This window comes from Aspergillus lentulus, assembly GCF_001445615.1.
Source record: "Aspergillus lentulus DNA, contig: Alt08, strain: IFM 54703, whole genome shotgun sequence".
NCBI classification, from domain to species: domain Eukaryota; kingdom Fungi; phylum Ascomycota; class Eurotiomycetes; order Eurotiales; family Aspergillaceae; genus Aspergillus; species Aspergillus lentulus.
Window position 1 is genome coordinate 353,281 of NW_028322118.1, and position 17,664 is coordinate 370,944.

At 48.1% G+C, this 17,664-nt stretch overlaps 3 protein-coding genes across 3 annotated transcripts; all 3 read left to right on the top strand.

The window, feature by feature from the left end:
• Positions 1 to 1,577: 1,577 nt before the first annotated feature.
• On the top strand, positions 1,578 to 10,905 carry ALT_3386 (lovastatin diketide synthase LovF; the record flags this gene model as incomplete). Its single annotated transcript, XM_089599567.1, has 12 exons — positions 1,578 to 2,113; positions 2,169 to 2,686; positions 2,738 to 2,884; positions 2,961 to 3,073; positions 3,148 to 3,604; positions 3,672 to 4,121; positions 4,180 to 6,323; positions 6,377 to 6,473; positions 6,531 to 6,556; positions 6,630 to 6,803; positions 6,864 to 10,460; positions 10,510 to 10,905. The coding sequence occupies 12 exons, from the start codon at positions 1,578 to 1,580 to the stop codon at positions 10,903 to 10,905; spliced, it is 8,655 nt and encodes a 2,884-aa protein (XP_089455905.1).
• Positions 10,906 to 13,237: 2,332 nt separating this feature from the next.
• Positions 13,238 to 13,914, top strand: ALT_3387 (uncharacterized protein; the record flags this gene model as incomplete). Its single annotated transcript, XM_033556598.2, has 2 exons — positions 13,238 to 13,282; positions 13,375 to 13,914. The coding sequence occupies 2 exons, from the start codon at positions 13,238 to 13,240 to the stop codon at positions 13,912 to 13,914; spliced, it is 585 nt and encodes a 194-aa protein (XP_033412489.2).
• A 1,890-nt stretch (positions 13,915 to 15,804) lies between these two features.
• Positions 15,805 to 16,907, top strand: ALT_3388 (uncharacterized protein; the record flags this gene model as incomplete). Its single annotated transcript, XM_089599568.1, has 4 exons — positions 15,805 to 15,853; positions 15,903 to 16,012; positions 16,240 to 16,330; positions 16,384 to 16,907. 4 exons carry the CDS (start codon positions 15,805 to 15,807, stop codon positions 16,905 to 16,907), a joined length of 774 nt encoding a protein of 257 aa, XP_089455906.1.
• Positions 16,908 to 17,664: the final 757 nt, after the last annotated feature.

The following is a 17,664-nucleotide window of genomic DNA, read 5'->3' on the forward strand; positions in this document are numbered from 1 at the left end:
CAAGGCGTAAATACATGTCACTGACGCCAGTCGATTGACGTCCTCTTGTACAATTTGAAGAAGCTTCGAGAGACTTTGACAACGACGCGAAGGAAACCAGGTTTGATATATGTCCACAATTGCGTAGGCAGATAGTATGCGTCTCAACTGTTGTCGGATAAACAATGGTTTATCAAAGGAGGTATTCAAATCGTGCGTTGTTCTCGTGCTTCCTTGTTTGGAGATCGCCATATCTAAAAGGCTCTTCTTCTGACCGAGAAGACTATCCGACGGCGGACGGTAGTTAATAGGACCATGGCTCCATCCCACAGCACGAATATTAGTGACGAGATCCAATGTCCAGAGAATGCGGTCGTAGCTCAGCTCCTTTGGTCGCGATTGCCATGCATAGACAGGAGTGGAACGGAAAGGGGAGAATGGTAGCCGACGGATCCTTTTCATATTGGCCACATTATGGGCCAGCATAAGTTCCATGAAGCGTATGATCCAAAGTATCGATATAATGGCCGTTGTCCCCTTGAGAAAGGCGTTGGTGGCAGGCGGATCCATAATCAGATGGGCGCTTCCTAGAATCAAAACACCCAATACCGCAGATTGTAGGCCTGGTATGGAGAGGCAGACTTCTTGAAAAAGTAGACAGGCAAAAAGAAGCACTGGGCATATTGAGAGGATAATAAGTGTCGAGGCCATTATACTTTTTTAATCCCTGGGCAGGAGTTGCTTGGTGAAGACAGGCATAGGCAAAACACAACTGAAGTATGGGGTTTATTTGCGATGAGCGACATCGCTGCCTCAATATGTCAACGATCGATAAACATATGCGTTTGATCGAATGGCGGTCTGCCCGCAACAAAGCAAGGGGGAAACGGCCTGATTACTTCAAAGTCGGATTTCACACCGCTAGGAAAGCCTGATGTAGGTCGCACAATAGTCGATTGCGGGAATTCATTTGACCACACTGCTCTGGTCCATCCAGCGAAGCTCATAGCGCGTACGATATGCGTGCACGACTTTCTAACCGCTGGTCCTTTATCCTGTATATCTGCCCAATGCAGATGATAATTCAAATAGAAATCATATTCCCCGGTCTCTTATTCGGGCGGGGGCTTAGTTGGAGCGTAGCGAAGCGCGGTCCAAGTAAAGCCCTAAGTATCATCATTTGGTACTTGACTTGGAAGCGTAATACATAGAAATCTGCCAGCCATCAAGTCCACTACGCCAAAGAGATGTCTAGATGACCATTTTTAGCATATTAGAAATGACAGTGCATATTCTGGTTGACAGAATCTCTGTCAGGCAATATATAAGCACATGACAACTCACCACCGTGCTGCACGAAACCACATAAATTTTCATAAGTTTAACCACTGCGCGACGTGTAACACAGCATGGCAGGCAACACCAGCCCTCACAGACGTAATTGTTCTGTTGGGACCCTGTTGAAAGGTCTTCCGATATCGAACCTATATCAAGCCCATATCCTCTGCCTCGCGATAATTTTTCCTTTTTGGCACGAACTTCTTGCTTCCTTATTCTGTCCAACTACGATAGCAGTCTAGTGAATAACAACCTCGACCATGACTACAGACACATCAAGATGTCGTGAATGCCCTACCACCACCGTTCCCGTCGCTATTTGTGGAATGGGAATGAGACTCCCTGGTGGTGTTCGTGACGGTACAACTCTATACGAGTTCCTCCTGAACGGAAGAGATGCTCGGTCTTACACGGGAGACTTCCGGTATGACGCTGAGAAATTCTACGATCCTTCCGGCCGACCGCGCACCATACCGACAAAGCATGGGTACTGGCTGCATGACATTGATCTGGCTGACTTCGATACATCCATGTTCAAAATGTCTGCTCTCGAAGTGGAACGTCTGGACCCCCAGCAGCGCCTACTGCTGGAGGTCGTGTGGGAAGCAATGCAAAATGCAGGCGAGACTGAGTGGCAAGGAAAAGAGATCGGCTGTTACGTTGGGTCTTTTCGCGAAGATTGGCTGCAATTGCACCATTCTGATCCACAAGACGTAAACCCACATGAAATCAACGGGTCGATGGACCTGGCATTGGCTAACCGCATATCCTACGAGTTTGATCTAAAAGGGCCGAGGTATGTCTGACTGGGTACAAACTGCATAAACGTGGGGCTCATACTCTCTCTAAAGTATGACAGTCAAGGTAGGCTGTTCGGGATCTGGTATCTGCCTGCATTTGGCTTGCCAGGCCATCGCACAAGGAGATTGCACGTCTGCTGTAGTGGCAGGATCCAACATCATTCTGAACCCGAAGATGCAGCAGTCGCTAAATGGGCTTAATATTTTTTCTGCTGAAGGATCCTGCAAGACATTTGACGCATCGGCAGACGGATACGCACGAGCAGAGGCAGTTAACGCCATTTTTGTGAAGCGGCTGGACGCAGCCATTAGGGATAGGAATCCAATTCGCGCTGTGATACGAGCTACGGCCAGCAACAGCGATGGGAGAACTCCTACAATGGTGCGCCCAAGTGCAGAAGCGCATGAACGGCTCATCCGAAAGGCCTACCACAATGCTGGTATTGTGGATTTCTCCGAGACTGCGATGGTCGAGTGCCATGGTACAGGCACGACTGTCGGAGATTCAATAGAGGCAACTGCTATAGGAAGAGTGTTTGGTGAGAAAGGTGTTTATATCGGGTCGGTAGGTACCAGTGACAGATCCAGGTTATAACTCTACCATAAGTGAGATGAGACAGGCTCACTGGAAAATAATGACCAGGTGAAACCAAATCTTGGGCACGCAGAAGGCGCCTCTGCCATCAACAGCATTATCAAATCAGTTCTTTCGCTGGAGAATGGCGTTATCCTTCCCAACATCAAGTTCGACAAACCAAATCCGGACAGTCAGTTCCCATTTTTTGATCAAAATTTTAATCAACTGGTCTGAGGATCTGACTGAACAACGCTCTTTGCTTATAGTACCCTTCGAGGGAAAGAAGTTGACCGTGCCCATGCAGGCGATACCGTGGCCAGACAGCGCCCGAAGACGTATCAGTATCAATAGTTTTGGTATCGGAGGTTCCAACTTCCATGTAAGAGTGACAAAGCGCCTATGCTTAACAAGAAAATTTCCACAAGACCGTGTTGATTTCTGACCTCCTCCAAGATCATTTTAGACTCTGCGGAATCTTTTGGACTAGAGCTCGCTGGCTCGAGAGTTATACCGGCCACCATTGACGGTGGGAACGGGAACACCTACAGGCTCCTAACTTTCTCCGCGGCCCACCCGGAATCTCTAGATCGGATTGTCGACAGCCATAAAGACTACATTAAGCGGTATCCCTCTAGGCTTCCAAGTCTGCAGCTCACCCTCTTGAATCACCGAGAACATTTGCCGTACCGAGCGTATTGTGTGACCACCGGGCTCGAGCCGTTTCAGGTTTCCTCTCTGTCAACATGTAGACCGTCTAGTCAGGTCTGCTTTGTGTTCAACGGACAAGGCGGTCAGTGGGCCCAGATGGGGAAGGAGCTGATGGAGCAGTATCCCTCCTTCCGCAATGACATCAAAAGGATGGACGAGTACCTAAGTCGGTTGGAAGACGGCCCTAGATGGACACTCGAAGGTATCGTTATAGATGATAGCCACAAACCTCCAACTCTCCGCAAGTCCCTCGCTCACTACTTTACTAGCTGAACTACTCAAACCCAAAGAAACTAGCAACATTGATCTAGCCCCATATGCTCAGCCGCTCAGCACTGCGGTTCAAGTTGCCCTGGTCAACCTTCTAGCTACGTGGAACGTAACGCCAGCGAATGTTGTTGGTCACTCCAGCGGCGAGATTGCTGCTGCATATACAGCCGGTGTGCTAAATATGGAAGAGGCCACTATCGTCTCGTACTACCGAGGTCGAATCTTTCAGGATCAGCCCAGACGTGGCGCGATGGTGGCTGTCGCATTAGGACGGGACGAGATCTCCTCGTACCTTAAGCCGGGTGTGGCTGTTGCGTGTGAAAACAGTGCATCTAGTGTCACCCTTTCCGGTGACGAGGAGGCCCTCGAGACCATCACATCGGCATTGCAAATGGAGCGACCTGACGTCACTCTTCGGAGGTTGAACGTTGATACAGCATACCATTCCCGTAAGTGATCAAAATCCTGCTCCTCAAAGTTGCGCATTGTGATTTATAAGGCGGCCAGATCACATGGCCGAGATCGCCAAAACCTATCATGAGACAATTGCCCCCTATATCAGACCCAAACCACCAAATGTTGGATTCTGGTCAACTGTGACAGGATCAGCCCTTCCCACGGTTGAGTCAGTAGGCCCAAAATATTGGCAGACGAATTTAGAAAACCCAGTGTTGTTCTCTTCGGCTGTCACATCTCTTCTGGCCGACGACAGCAAAAACCATCTGTTCCTGGAAATCGGACCTCATCCGACGCTCTCCGCTCCACTAAAGCAGATTCTCCGAAGCTCATCGCTAGATGGTAAATGTATTTACGTGCCTACGTTGAAGCGGTGGCAGAATAGTACGGAATGTTTCTTGGAGGCCGTGGGCCAACTCTTTACCAAAGGTATCGATGTCCGCTGTCCGACAACTTCCCCCGACGCTATGGTTCTAACCGATCTACCGACGTATCCGTGGCACTATGAAAGAAAATTTTGGCATGAGTCGAGAGTTATGAGATCTGCAAGACTCCCCAAGTCGCGATTTCATGAGATTCTTGGCCAGCGCACATTGGAGGACAATGAACTATTTCCGACTTGGAGGATCATGCTTCAGCTAGGAGATGTCCCTTGGCTCAGGGACCACTGTGTCCATCACGACGTCATCTTTCCTGCCGCTGCATACATCTCAATGGCAGGGGAGGCTGTCCGTCAGTTGACGGGAGAATCCGATTATACGCTGAAAGACATTGTCTTTCATACAGCCTTGCTGCTTCCCGACACAGGATATACAGAGATCATGACAGTTTTCGAGAGCCACCGTCTGACAAATACATCAGATTCGAGGTGGTACAGGTTCACTATCTCATCCTACGACGGATCCAATTGCAAGAAACATTGCACAGGTCTAGCTTGCGGAGGCTGTACATCAACGTATCCTGACCCAACACCTTACGACCTTCCTAGAAGGGTTCATGAAGATCGATTCTACAAGAGTCTCACCAAGACTGGCTTTCACTATGGGCCCAGCTTTAGAAAGATCGGGGGAATTTTTACCGGCGTCGTGGAGTCCATGGCACGGGCGACTGTTATTGACAAGCAGCAAGCTGGCGAATCCCAGTATCCCATTCACCCAACTACTTTGGACTCTATATTCCAGTCATTAATTCTGGCTGGCTGTAAGGGAGATCTCCGGTTACTGCATCAGATGAGCCTGCCAACGTCAATCGAAGAAATTTTTGTTGGCAATGCGGCAGGGAAGTCGATCCAAGTCTCCAGCAGCACACAGGAATATCCTTTGGAGATGGCCAAAGGGAATTCTCATGCATACGTGCATGGTCACCTGGTATTATTCATGAAAGGACTCGGTACACGCCCACTTGAAGCATCAGAACTAAAGTCAATAGACTACAATGTGGCGTACCTGCAGTGGGCGCCCGACCTCAATTTCCAGGAACCGAAATCGCTGATCAAAGTGAAGGTGCCGAACGAAAGGGATCAAGTGCTCGGGGAAACGCTTTTCCTTCTGTGTGCATTGAATGCCAGGCAGGATCTCGAGAGGGCTTCTCCAGCACACCCGCATCTGTGCAAATATCGAGATTGGGTAATCCGTCAGTTAGAAAAGGCGTCAAAGTCATCAAATGCTTTGGTGGAAAATTCTGCAGCCCTGTTTGCGTTAGGGCCTGAAGACATAGAGCACATGATCAAGACGATAGTTGATGAAGGCAAGTCCACGGACAGCCGAATAGTCTTTGAGCTGATGCTTAAGATCTACAACTCTTTTCCGCGGCTATTCGATGGCTCGTTGGAACCGTTGTCCATTCTCCTAGAGAACAATGCGTGGGAAAACATGTATAACCTATGCAGCAAGACATGGGACTATCGTCCAATATTTTCTGCCATGGGTCACCTGAAACCACAAATGAAGATCCTCGAGGTCGGAGGCGGTACTGCAAGTCTCTCAGAGAACATACTGCAGTACTTGCAATCCGACTTTGGAGAACCCCTCTATCAGGTGTACACATTCACAGACGTCTCAAACGGTTTTCTTTCGCGCGCGAAGCAGAGGCTTGAGCAGTATCCCAACGTCACATATCAACTTCTGGATATTACAAAAGATCCAGAACAACAGGGGCTTGAGAGGGAGACTTATGATCTGATCATTGCGTCCAACGTAATTCTCCGAGCAAACCCAAACCCTAATGCATAAAGCTAAACAAGCGCTAGGTCCTGCACGTGACTCCCAGTCTTGATGAGGCATTGACATATATCCGAAGTTTGCTTCGACCGGATGGCCGTCTTTTTCTGCAGGAGTTATGCTCCAGTAAGTGTTGATGATGCAACCCACGATGGACGTGCCAGTTCTAATTAGTCACGACAGGCTCAAAAGTCATCAACTCCATAATGGTAATACTTCAGGATATCCCCGAATACCGTCTCTCACGTCTGTCTTTGCCTTGCAGTAGCTGATATTTGACAGGGAATACTCCCTGGTTGGTGGGAGGGAGAAAATGATGGCCGAGTGGAAGAGCCATATGTTACTCCAGAGGAATGGAATTCGAGGCTGTGTAAGGCCGGCCTCTCTCAAATTGAAGCATTGGTCAGTGATGCAGAGCCCCCATACAGGGTCAATGCAACTATTATAGCTCGACCTGTACGTCAAAAAGCCATCTCCGGATGGGTTTCACTGCTATCCAAGACTTCTATCCATCAGGCAGCCCGCGACGCGGAGAGTATATTACTCGAAATGGGATTCCAGGTTCAGCATGTTCTCTGGGGAAATCAAATCCCCCCTCACCATGACATAATCTCATTCATTGAATTGGAAGAACCATTATTTGATGACATCGACGAGACAAACATGCGAACTTTTTTGAGTCTCCTTAATTCGTCAAAAAATGCCAAATTACTCTGGCTTATGAAGCCTGCGCAGGTGTGCCCAAGTGATCCACGATTTGCACTGTCACTTGGGATGGCAAGAACCATTCGAGCGGAGCTTGGCATCACTTTCGCAACTTTGGAACTGGATGATTTCACATCGAACTCCTCGTTAAGGGCCGTCGCCAAGGTTTTCGAAAGCATCCAAGGGAAAAATGAGCAAATGGAAGGTTTCAACCCCGACATGGAGTATGCTTATACGCAAGGATCTGTGCACGTAGGCCGATATCACTGGGTTCCACTTTTGAAGGAGCTCGAGAGCCGGGCTGCTCCTGACAGTGCCAAGGAATTGGTTGTGGGCAAACCTGGTCTACTGCAAACATTGGAATGGAGACCGAGGACACTCTACGAACTGCCGCCACAAGGTGTGCAAATCAAGGTACACACAGCGGGGTTGAACTTCAAAGACGTACTCCTTGCCTCTGGGATCATCAATATTAGCGCTGAAACTGCCGTTCTTGGTGCGGAAGCGAGCGGCATTGTGACCGCAATCGGCTCGGAAGTGAGCCATGTCAGTGTCGGGGACCGGGTGATAGCCCTAGCGTCCTATACGAGCACCATGGCATCGGAATTCCAGACCATGAGCACTCACTGCATAAGAATCCCTGATAGCCTTGGATTAACGGAAGCTGCCACTATGCCTTGTGTATACCTCACAGTGCTTCGAGCACTTGTTGACAAAGCCCACCTGCAAAAGGGGCAGTCTGTGTTGATCCACAGTGCTACTGGTGGCGTTGGTATTGCCGCAGTCACTGTCGCACGCTGGATTGGGGCAGAGGTGTATGCAAGTGCTGGAACAGACGAGAAAAGGGCGTTCTTGTCACGCCGGTTTGGCATCCAATCATCCCATGTGTTCAACTCTCGGGATGGCAAATTTGTCAGCCAACTTATGGCTGTCACTTCGGGACGAGGCGTGGATGTCGTTCTTAATAGTTTATCAGGAGAACTGCTCCATGCATCATGGAAATGCGTTGCCAGCGGTGGCTGCATGATTGAGCTCGGAAAACGAGACATACTTGGAAATGGGGATCTGGCGATGTCTCCTTTTAATGACAACCGTTCCTTCATCGGTGTGGATCTCGCTCATCTAGCGATAACCGACCCTTTGACTATCCAGAGATTGCTGAAGGAATTGATCAGGCTTTATGAAAACGGCGATATTGAGCCGATTGCCCCCACGAGAAAGTTTGGTTCTATGCAGGCGCGGGATGCCTTCCAGCATTTAAGACGAGGCCAGCATATTGGAAAGGTAGCACTCGCTATAGCCGAAGGCGATGAGCCGGAATTGGCTCCCATTGTGCCTAGCGTATCATTCCGAAAAGACGCTTCCTACCTCCTCATTGGGGGCTTAGGAGGTATAGGAAGATCGATTGCCACCTGGATGGCGTCACACGGGGCCGGCAATCTTGTCTTTCTTTCCCGGTCTGGGGGCAAGTCGGAAGACGATCGACTTTTCTTCACAGAGATAGAAGCCCTCGGCTGCTCGGTGCAGATCTTCAATGGAGATGTTAGTAAGAAGGAGGACGTGGAGCACGTTGTTTGCAACACAAGGAGACCTATAGCTGGTATGATCCATACGGCTATGGTGCTCTCAGATACAGCTGTGCTTGAAATGACTCCTGATAAATGGAAAACTGCCGTGGACCCCAAGGTCCAAGGTGTATGGAATTTGCACAATGCGCTTCCGGACGACCTAGATCTTTTTGTTCTTCTTGGTTCACTTTCCGGAGGCATTGGTTTTTACGGGCAATCCAACTATGCGGCGGCAAACACCTTCCTCAATGCCTTCGTGCAATTTCGTCATAGTCTTAACCTACCTGCTTCTGTGGTCGATCTCGGTGCTGTGCAAGACGTGGGATTCGTCAGCCGCCACCCGGAAATTCTGAGAAGGGCCGAAAATATCTTCGGCCATCTGATCTCTGAGCACGAGTTGTTGAATACTTTGCAACTTGCCATGACCCGGTCTCGAGCAGAATTTTCGGCGGTAGATGTGACCCGCTCGACATCAAGATATTGCAATATGAGTCAGATTGCTGTCGGGTTGGTTCCGGCCGCTACAACCTCGTTTGTGGCACGCGATCCGCGATTGGCAGTCTACTTTAACCTAAGAAAAGACCAGACCGTACGAAAACAAAGAGGTTCCATAGTTGGCAGGTTTTTAGTCGATGCAAAAGCCGATCCAACAATCCTCTATGGTCAGAACTCAGCCAGCATTGTTGCCAAGGAGATCCAACAACAGGTTCAAAGTCTGATGATGATTGAAGGGCAAAGTGATTTCGAACTTGCGACACTCAGCCAACTCGGTGTCGATTCCCTTGTGGGCGTCGAACTAAAAAACTGGTGGAGAGCCTCTTTCGGAGTTGAAGTGACTCTTCTGCAGTTGCTCAATGCTGACAGCTTCCAAAAGCTTGGTGAGCTTGCGGTTGATCAGCTGAAAGAGCTTCACCAGCGAGAAATGGTGTCAACGGATTGGAAGAGTAACGACAAGCAATCAAAGTTACCAGAGTGTTTTGCCGATAGTCTGGAAGTCGCTGCTTGTCCACAGGTGCAGGATGCTAATAATGCCAGCAGCCTCCCTGAATTATTAAACACTCATCTTGAACTATTTCAAGAGAGCCGTGGAAATATGTCCTTCGACAAACAGACACAAGATGATCGGTATGTTGTCATCCTCACCGGCTCGACAGGATCTTTGGGGTGCTATATTCTGTTCGAGCTCCTTCAGATCCACAGTATTCTCAAAATCTATTGCCTCTGTCGGTCTGATGATGCTGCGGGTCGACAAATACGCAGCTTCCGGCTTCGGGGCCTCGACATCCCTGATGGCCTTGAGGATCGAGTTGAATTCATCCATGCTGACCTCCCGGCCCCCAACCTAGGCATTCCAGATACAAAATATGAGGAACTGAGATTATCGGTAAACTCTATTATTCACTGTGCCTGGGATGTAAACTTTTTGAAGCCGTTGGCCGCCTTCGAGCCGATACACATACAAGGGTTTTCTCGCCTATTAGAGCTTAGCCGCTGCTGTCGATACAGGGCCCATGTACACTTCATGTCCTCATTGGCAACCGTGTTGGCCAGCAAGACACCATCGCTCTCACCAATTGCTGAGACCCCGAACGAAATGCCGAGTTTGGTTTGGCCAAGCGGGTACGCCGAGTCGAAATACATCGCCGAACGGATGTGCGCTCTTGCATCCAGTAACTGGGGGATCCCCACCACGATTTACCGAATTGGACAGATCGCCGGTAGCAGAAGCGGTGGGATTTGGAACAAAGCCGAATGGTTCCCTTCATTGGTCCTGACGTCGAAGACATTGGGCAAAGTCCCTAGGTCATTGGGACCCAGGGAAATCGATTGGCTGCCTGTGGTTAGTAAACTGGCTCGGATTATGCTTCTGCTGAACTAATGAACCGCAGGATCAATTGGCCAAGGCTATCAGCGAAATCTTTGAATCAAGATCACCTGCCGGAGCTTCCTCCGCAGCCGTGTTTCACCTGGTCAATCCACACAAAACCCGTTGGGAGTCACTTTTACCTGTGATTGAGGAGAAGTATCCGGTAGAGGCTGTGGAATTTGGGTGTTGGCTCGACGAATTGGTGAAGTTTGACCACGCCACTACGGACGCCAAGGAGAGATTGCCCTTACTGAACCTACTGCCACTGGTCCGGCAGATGGCAGACCTAATCAACCAGGGATGGCTCGCACCGTTAATCGATACCAAGCAAAGTGAGACGGCGAGCGAGACTCTGCGGGAAATGGACCGCATTAGCCCAGAAATGATGAAACGGTGGCTTCAAAAATGGGACTTTTGATTTTGTATTTTCTTATATCTGTTGTTTCCTGGTTTGCTAATAATAGTGATTGGCTGCCAAATCCGTTGGCTCACTGGGTGGCTAGCTTCCTCAAACCGACGCACCACTATATTCCGGTGAGGAGGCTCGTCAGGAAAGACGGACGTGGCCACAGGAACACTCGCATGAGCCACCCCCCACCAATTCTACCTGTTCTGCCATCGTGGGCTGCCGGAACAAAATAGGATACTTTTGCTAGGATACGTAGACGACAATGCCAGCTCACAGGAGCCATTACTGGAGACGACGGTGAATGTATGCATTACATAGCGTTATTGATGCTCTAGTGCCTATCATTCAAAGATGCTGTCATTCATGGCATGGCTACCACAGCTGATTACTGCGTCGATCTTTGTTTGCCCTTCTCTATGCTCTAGGTGGATCAGGTCTGGTGACCTCAAAGTACATCCTGTGGCTACACATGGGCCATTTCGCTGGAATGGCAAGGTCATGTCTGTTCCGAAAATCTTCCCAACTTATATACTGCGGTGCAACTAGCTTCAATGAATGACTCCTTTATTTGCTCCTTTCATGCTGCCCCGCAACATGCCTTTCATTGTTTTGTGCCTGATTATGTATTGCATGGACAGGTTTCTCCTGGTTCATGACTACGTCATATCACAGACAGCCCCCAGGGTTTGTTCCTTTACTATCCACGATTGCATTGATTGAAGCTAAGGAAAAACATGTGGCACTCCAGGATATTCAGCTTCGGTAGTCTATTCTTAACCCTGAGCCTGACGATTCTGTCACCCGTGTGGGCAACCTCAAGCGCTTTCAGCACTTTCGGCTCAAAAACATCAGATCTTCACACTCGCATCGATGATGCCAGGGCCGCTTTGGATGGCTTCAATGGCGGCAGATGGAAACGATGTCGGTTGCAAAGTCTCTCTACAGGCTTGAGTCCGCTCGCCGCGAAACATTTGATCAAGCCGATCAGTGTGACGTTTTCACCGGCGATGAGATGCTTGAGTTGATGAATCATATGCAAGGTTTCCACGACTCTGTGCTGAAGGTGCTTCAATCTGTTGCCTCTAAAGTAGGAACATAACCATTTCTATATCCATACATATTTTGCGGATCATCATTCTGACCAACTCTGCAAATCAGAATTCAGTTGTGGAATCTCTTGATATGAGTCCAATAGCCGGGGGTATAGTTCACGGGTTTTCCTCTCAAGTTGGTCGTTTTCACCAAATAACACGAACTAAACTTCCAGCGGAAAACTCTACTTTGGTTGATACATACTTTCAGAGCCTTGCGACAGAGTTCAGTCGGACAAAGGCTTTGTTTCAGTGATGGACTGGGTAGAGGTACGCGATTAGCGCAGCTTCTTGGTTTAGATCGTTTATGTTGGCGAGCCTTCATAAGCCGCATGCTGATTACTCGCCCTTCCCGCCTCTGGTTTGCTGGATCTCGTTTGGAGAAAACAACCCTTTTTGTTTTCCATGTACAAGATGTTTAATCTCCTGCCTTTCACCACTCAACCTGTTGGCCACTGTATATCTTAAACCCCTGTAGACCCCTCGCTAGAAAAATGCCTCAGCTTGACTTCCTATACATTGCATCGCGGCCTCATCGGAGTCCGTCATCCTCAGGCTCTAGCCACTTCGGACTCCGCGCCAAGACGGCGGGGATGAGGATCCAAGACGATACTGAGAACTGGGGAATTCTCTCTTCCTTCGCAATTCCATCCACACCGCTGACAGGTAGGTGATGTATTCAAGGTTGAACAACCCAAGTTCTGCGTCTGTCCCGATCTGGTAGAAACTCAGTCGACTCCAGCATTTACCATGAGGCAACCTATCTTAATAGCAATATCGTTTGTGTAGCGGCGAGGGTCCGGAAAAATATGGTATTGTTTGTAAGGGGCCGTAACAAACTGGTTCTACGGTAATAAAAGTGGAGTAGTTCAGGTAGCTTATGATTAGTCTTAGTTTTTTCGTCGGTTTCAATTTAGATTATCAATAGATGTAGTACTCTATACATAGTGTATACTATGAGTTCAGTCGGGCGGTGCGGGGCGGGGAGGGGCGGAAGCTTGTAGGCTGGAGCAGCCCCCGGGGCCAACTTGCTAATCTACCAATCAGATTTACCAGCTTGCCAACACTTTTTAGTACTTTGCAAGTTATCCCGACTCCTTCGTCCCTCTATCTGATAGACTAGGTATGACATCATCGTATCTTCGCCGTTTGGAATCTATATAAAGACTCTGTAAAGTCTCATCCTGTTGGAGAGTAAGCCGTCATATGCCCTTGAAACCTCATTTCGTCGCTAGCATAAAGGCCCTACGATGACACGCGCCTTGTTCTTCTGTATTGCTGAAGACGCTAAGCCTGTAAGTCTAGTGCGTTACGGATTATAGGTGCCACAATGATAGCCTGTTGGAGGTCGGACCTAAGAAACCGCGGCTGACCGCGAAATCACTAGTTCGTACCTAAGGCCTTACGCGAATTCAGCACAGAGCCACGAGACTTTCCTTATTGGTACTATCTTGTTGAATCGAGAGTCTGCCCAGATTCACAGGAGCATTTCAGATCGGGTTTACAAGATGGGGAATTTTGCCAGTCAGACTTCATCAACGCCTCTAAAGAGGAATGCCAGAACTGGGCTATAGACAAGTGGCGCCAACCTGCCAAATACAATTTCATCGAACAGGGAATTATCACCATCGCAGATGCAAGAAGTGCTGAGGACGGGACTCTTCTCATGAGCTATTATTATGACTGTCCACCGGACGTGTTTCCTGTCGAATTTGACGAGCATGGGCCGCTCCCGCCAAAGAACAATACCTGGTACGATTTCAGAGTCCATCATACCGATTCAGAACGATTCCAAGGTACTCTCTTAAATGCCGAACCAGACGTTTCTTATCCATTGTTCTTCGGCTACCCAGAGAAATTCACAAATGAGGCTGGCGTCTTCGAAATGAGGAAAGTGGAGAAGTTTTTGTCGGATGAGGAGGTCTAACACTCTTCGAGCCTCTAATTTGATACATCTATCGCCAGAGAGGCGAATCATCTGTATCTTTTTGCGTATATCCTCTAAGAAGCTCAATATAATTTGCCTCCTAAATCACTTCTATCCTACTCCCTTACCCTCTCCCCTTCGTTATCTTCTCTTGAGATCATGCAAGTAAACTAACCGTAAGTTGCGCTTATCATTTTTTGGCTCTTCAAATATCCACTTATTCTCTTGTGTTTGCTACCTTGCCATAATTTGCATAGCAAATAACATGACACGTTGCCTACAATCATGATACGAAGCAAAGCTAAATGATATATATTACTATAAGCTTGCAGATTTACACACACTAAACAGTGCATCTCAACCTTGGACAGGAGCTTCTGCCTGCTGCTGATCGAGGCCTATACTTAGTGATCTGTGGCTGGATAACTTAGTGAATAGCTGCAGAAGATGGAAAGCATCATCCATCGGAGCGGTCTATGTTGTCAGCTCCTGTAAATGGAAGAATTGGATCCTGTTGTCTTACCTTTACCGTTCATTTGCAGTACATGGCAGATGCGGTCGGTAGGGTGCTCTTCTTGCGCAATGGAATCAATGTTACGAATTCGCGGATACCTAAAATCATACATGTTGCTTCTTTATGTCGGACACTCATTCCTCATTTTCCGTGACCTCAGTAGCTATGAAGAGACTATTGGGGTAACGCAAAGCTCTAGGGAAGGTTTTAGGGTTTGTCACATACCATGCTATACCTGAGCTCGGTCTTACCTGGCAAGTGTCATGAAGCGCGACCCCCGTACTGAAAAATATTTGGAGTACTATGTTTCATTGCTATATTTACTGCGGATCCATATGACAGCTCAGTACAATAGTTGAGATAGCAAACGGCCTACACACATGGGTCTCCGCCACATCATTCTTCTTCCGAGCCAATCAATACCTAGATGAGTCTTGCGATTGATCGAGCCGCTGACTGCTTATAGGCCGCTCACGAATTGAATCTGGCACACAAACCGCCCCCGAGATTTGATGCTTGCTTCAATGCCAACAACAAGACACGCGATGGAACCTCCGGCGAGCGATTTTAGCCTCTCTCATCAAATTCAGAATGTGCATTGTACGCCAAATAGAGCCTTGTATGCCAGGCGACGTCCTGTAGATTAGAGACAACTTTGCACGCAAAAATTGCTATACACCAAAATAAAACTCTTCAGTTTGAAATGCCCATATTCGTCAGATAGTCTCTTTTGCGATGGACAAAAGTTTGCACACCACATGGGATTGTAGCTCGTCTTGATGACTTGGGTTCTTTTCCATCAGGAGTGAATTGCGCATACAGATTCATCGCCCGCTTCCACCCACGGGCCTTAACTCAACACCAGCTGCTCGCTTCAACTGCTCCAGTTTTTGGTCTACCTCCGCATTCCTGGATCCAACAAGGATAGAGAACGGTGGCAGTAAGCCTCACAGACAGTGCCCCAAGGATATTTGGCCATCTTCAGCGAGGCTCATCGCCCCAAGGATTCCGCCCCGGCTCCTTTTGAGGGTCTGTGATAGTAGTAGCCTGCAGGGTAGATGAAACCACTAATTACATGTCTCACTGGCTTCAGTTGTCCTTGGAATCACTCATGTGGCCCCAGTTGGTCAAGTACACGCTTCCAGTCATCGATACTCCGCCACCTTATCTTTACCCGGTAGATCTACGACGGGCCCTCGGCGAGACATTAACCTACATCGTTGAGTGCTGATGGCACATGTCTGAACCCGGAAAATTTAGGAAAATGAGTATATAAGAGGCGCTCAGGAGGATTGGAAGCTGTAGTATCTGTGATTAACATCGAACATACAGACTTGTTTCTATTCAACTGCTACAAAGGCATACAACGATTCGATATGCTGTTCAAATATCTTGTTCACCAACTTCTCTGCTCTTTCTCTGCTTGTTTGTTTCCTGTCTGCGGCTCCAGTCATTGAGCCTACTCATGAAACAGGGCTGGTTGCACGCACTGGCAATACTGCCCCTGGTGGATCGAAAGGCAATCGAAAAGCTGCAACATTTGACACCACAGGATGGGAAGACATCGCGGAAGAGGACTGCTATGTAATGCTTTGTTTAAAAGGTAGAGAAAGAACTTGGTGAGCAACATACTCATTGCCCGGCTACCAGGTCCATTCACTAATAGACCAACTGATAGGCAAAGAAACCCAACACCTGGTTTAAGGGAAACCCATTATACGAGTTCGGGGGCAAAAGCGAAGCCTTTTAGAAAGGACAACATCCCCAAGCGTTATACTGGTTAGATCAATTCCCAGCCTGGGTCGTGAGAGACCAATAATGCGGAAGAGTTTCCCTGGGAGAGCACAGTCCAAGGGGGCTCCAACGCCCTGTTGCTTCCAGCCACTAGGGCACAACAACAGAGTACGTTCTATGATGGCTTGGCAAGTGATTTCACTAATGCATCCATACAATAGGGCAATCAGGCGCTATTACCGCAGGCTTTCGCCAAAGTGATATAAATTTTGGAGAATGGTTCAGAATCAGCTTCACAGGCAATCTCGGCGAAATTTGCCGGGCGCTACATCAAGAGCCTCCTGACAACAGTATTTGCAAGAAACCTACTGTGACGGTATTTGGCAAGAGAGTAAACCTTAATGACTTTGTTTGGACGATGGCCAAGGTGGGAGGTAGCCTTGCACATTACCATGCAGCTGGTAGCTCTAAGGGCAAGATTGGAAAGCGTATGGACTCAATCGGGATGCCTTTACTTCATTCTGAGGAGAGCAACCTCAACGAGGGCCGCACTGAAACTTGGGGACATGGCGACATTCTACCTGTCGTCAAAGTAGATGGCAATTCAGAAGACGGCAAGTTTGATGCGTTGGAGGCGCGTGCCGACCATGTCGAAGATGCAAAGCTAATCTCGCCTGAGCATTTCGATGGAGATCTCGATGACAGCGAGCTTACAGAAGAAGATCTGGAAATTATCAAGCCTTGAAGGAGGAGCAGCTGCTTTACTGGGCTTTGATCATGCTACACATCTCATTAGTGTACATGTATAGCTTTTCGTCCCCTTATAGCAACATATGAGACTGGTACTAGCTTTGACAATCACATTCCTATTATGCAAAACTTGAGTACATCAGAGGGTTCATGTGTTTTTTTCTGGTCCCTCTAGTTCTCAGGAAAATTGACCTTAGAGTTTGCCTATATTTGTTAATTTGGTTGCCTTAGGGGCGCGGAACATTGCACTGATCTGAAATGTGAGAATTTTATGACCTCAGCTACACTGCATCTGGATTCATAAATGACTAGACATGTGACAAGGCTCTACTGCTTCTATAAAGTACCAGGCTTAGGCAGAACTGTTTGAGGCCTGGTAGGGAATCAGCAGTGAGTTACCCCCATTTCAGCACCCATTCTCTGATGAAAGCCTGAACAAAACCCTTATGCACTAACCTAACTCTCTATGTGACCTATCCTATTCTGCTGTTTATCCCTTTCCTTGGCTAAGGGAGAAAGACTGTGTATAAGACTGATTGCAGAGGAGGAAGTTAGAACTTCTTAAGAAACAGTCTCTGATGCTAGATTAGAATTCTAGCCCTACCCTTACCTAATCTTACCCTCTTCTTACCTATATTACCTATTATTACCCTAAGATCAGACCTAACACTATCTTAGAACTTAGGGTGCATTAAGAATCAACTGTGTACTATAATAAGGTTAACTATGTTGTATAGGCTGTATAGCTAAGC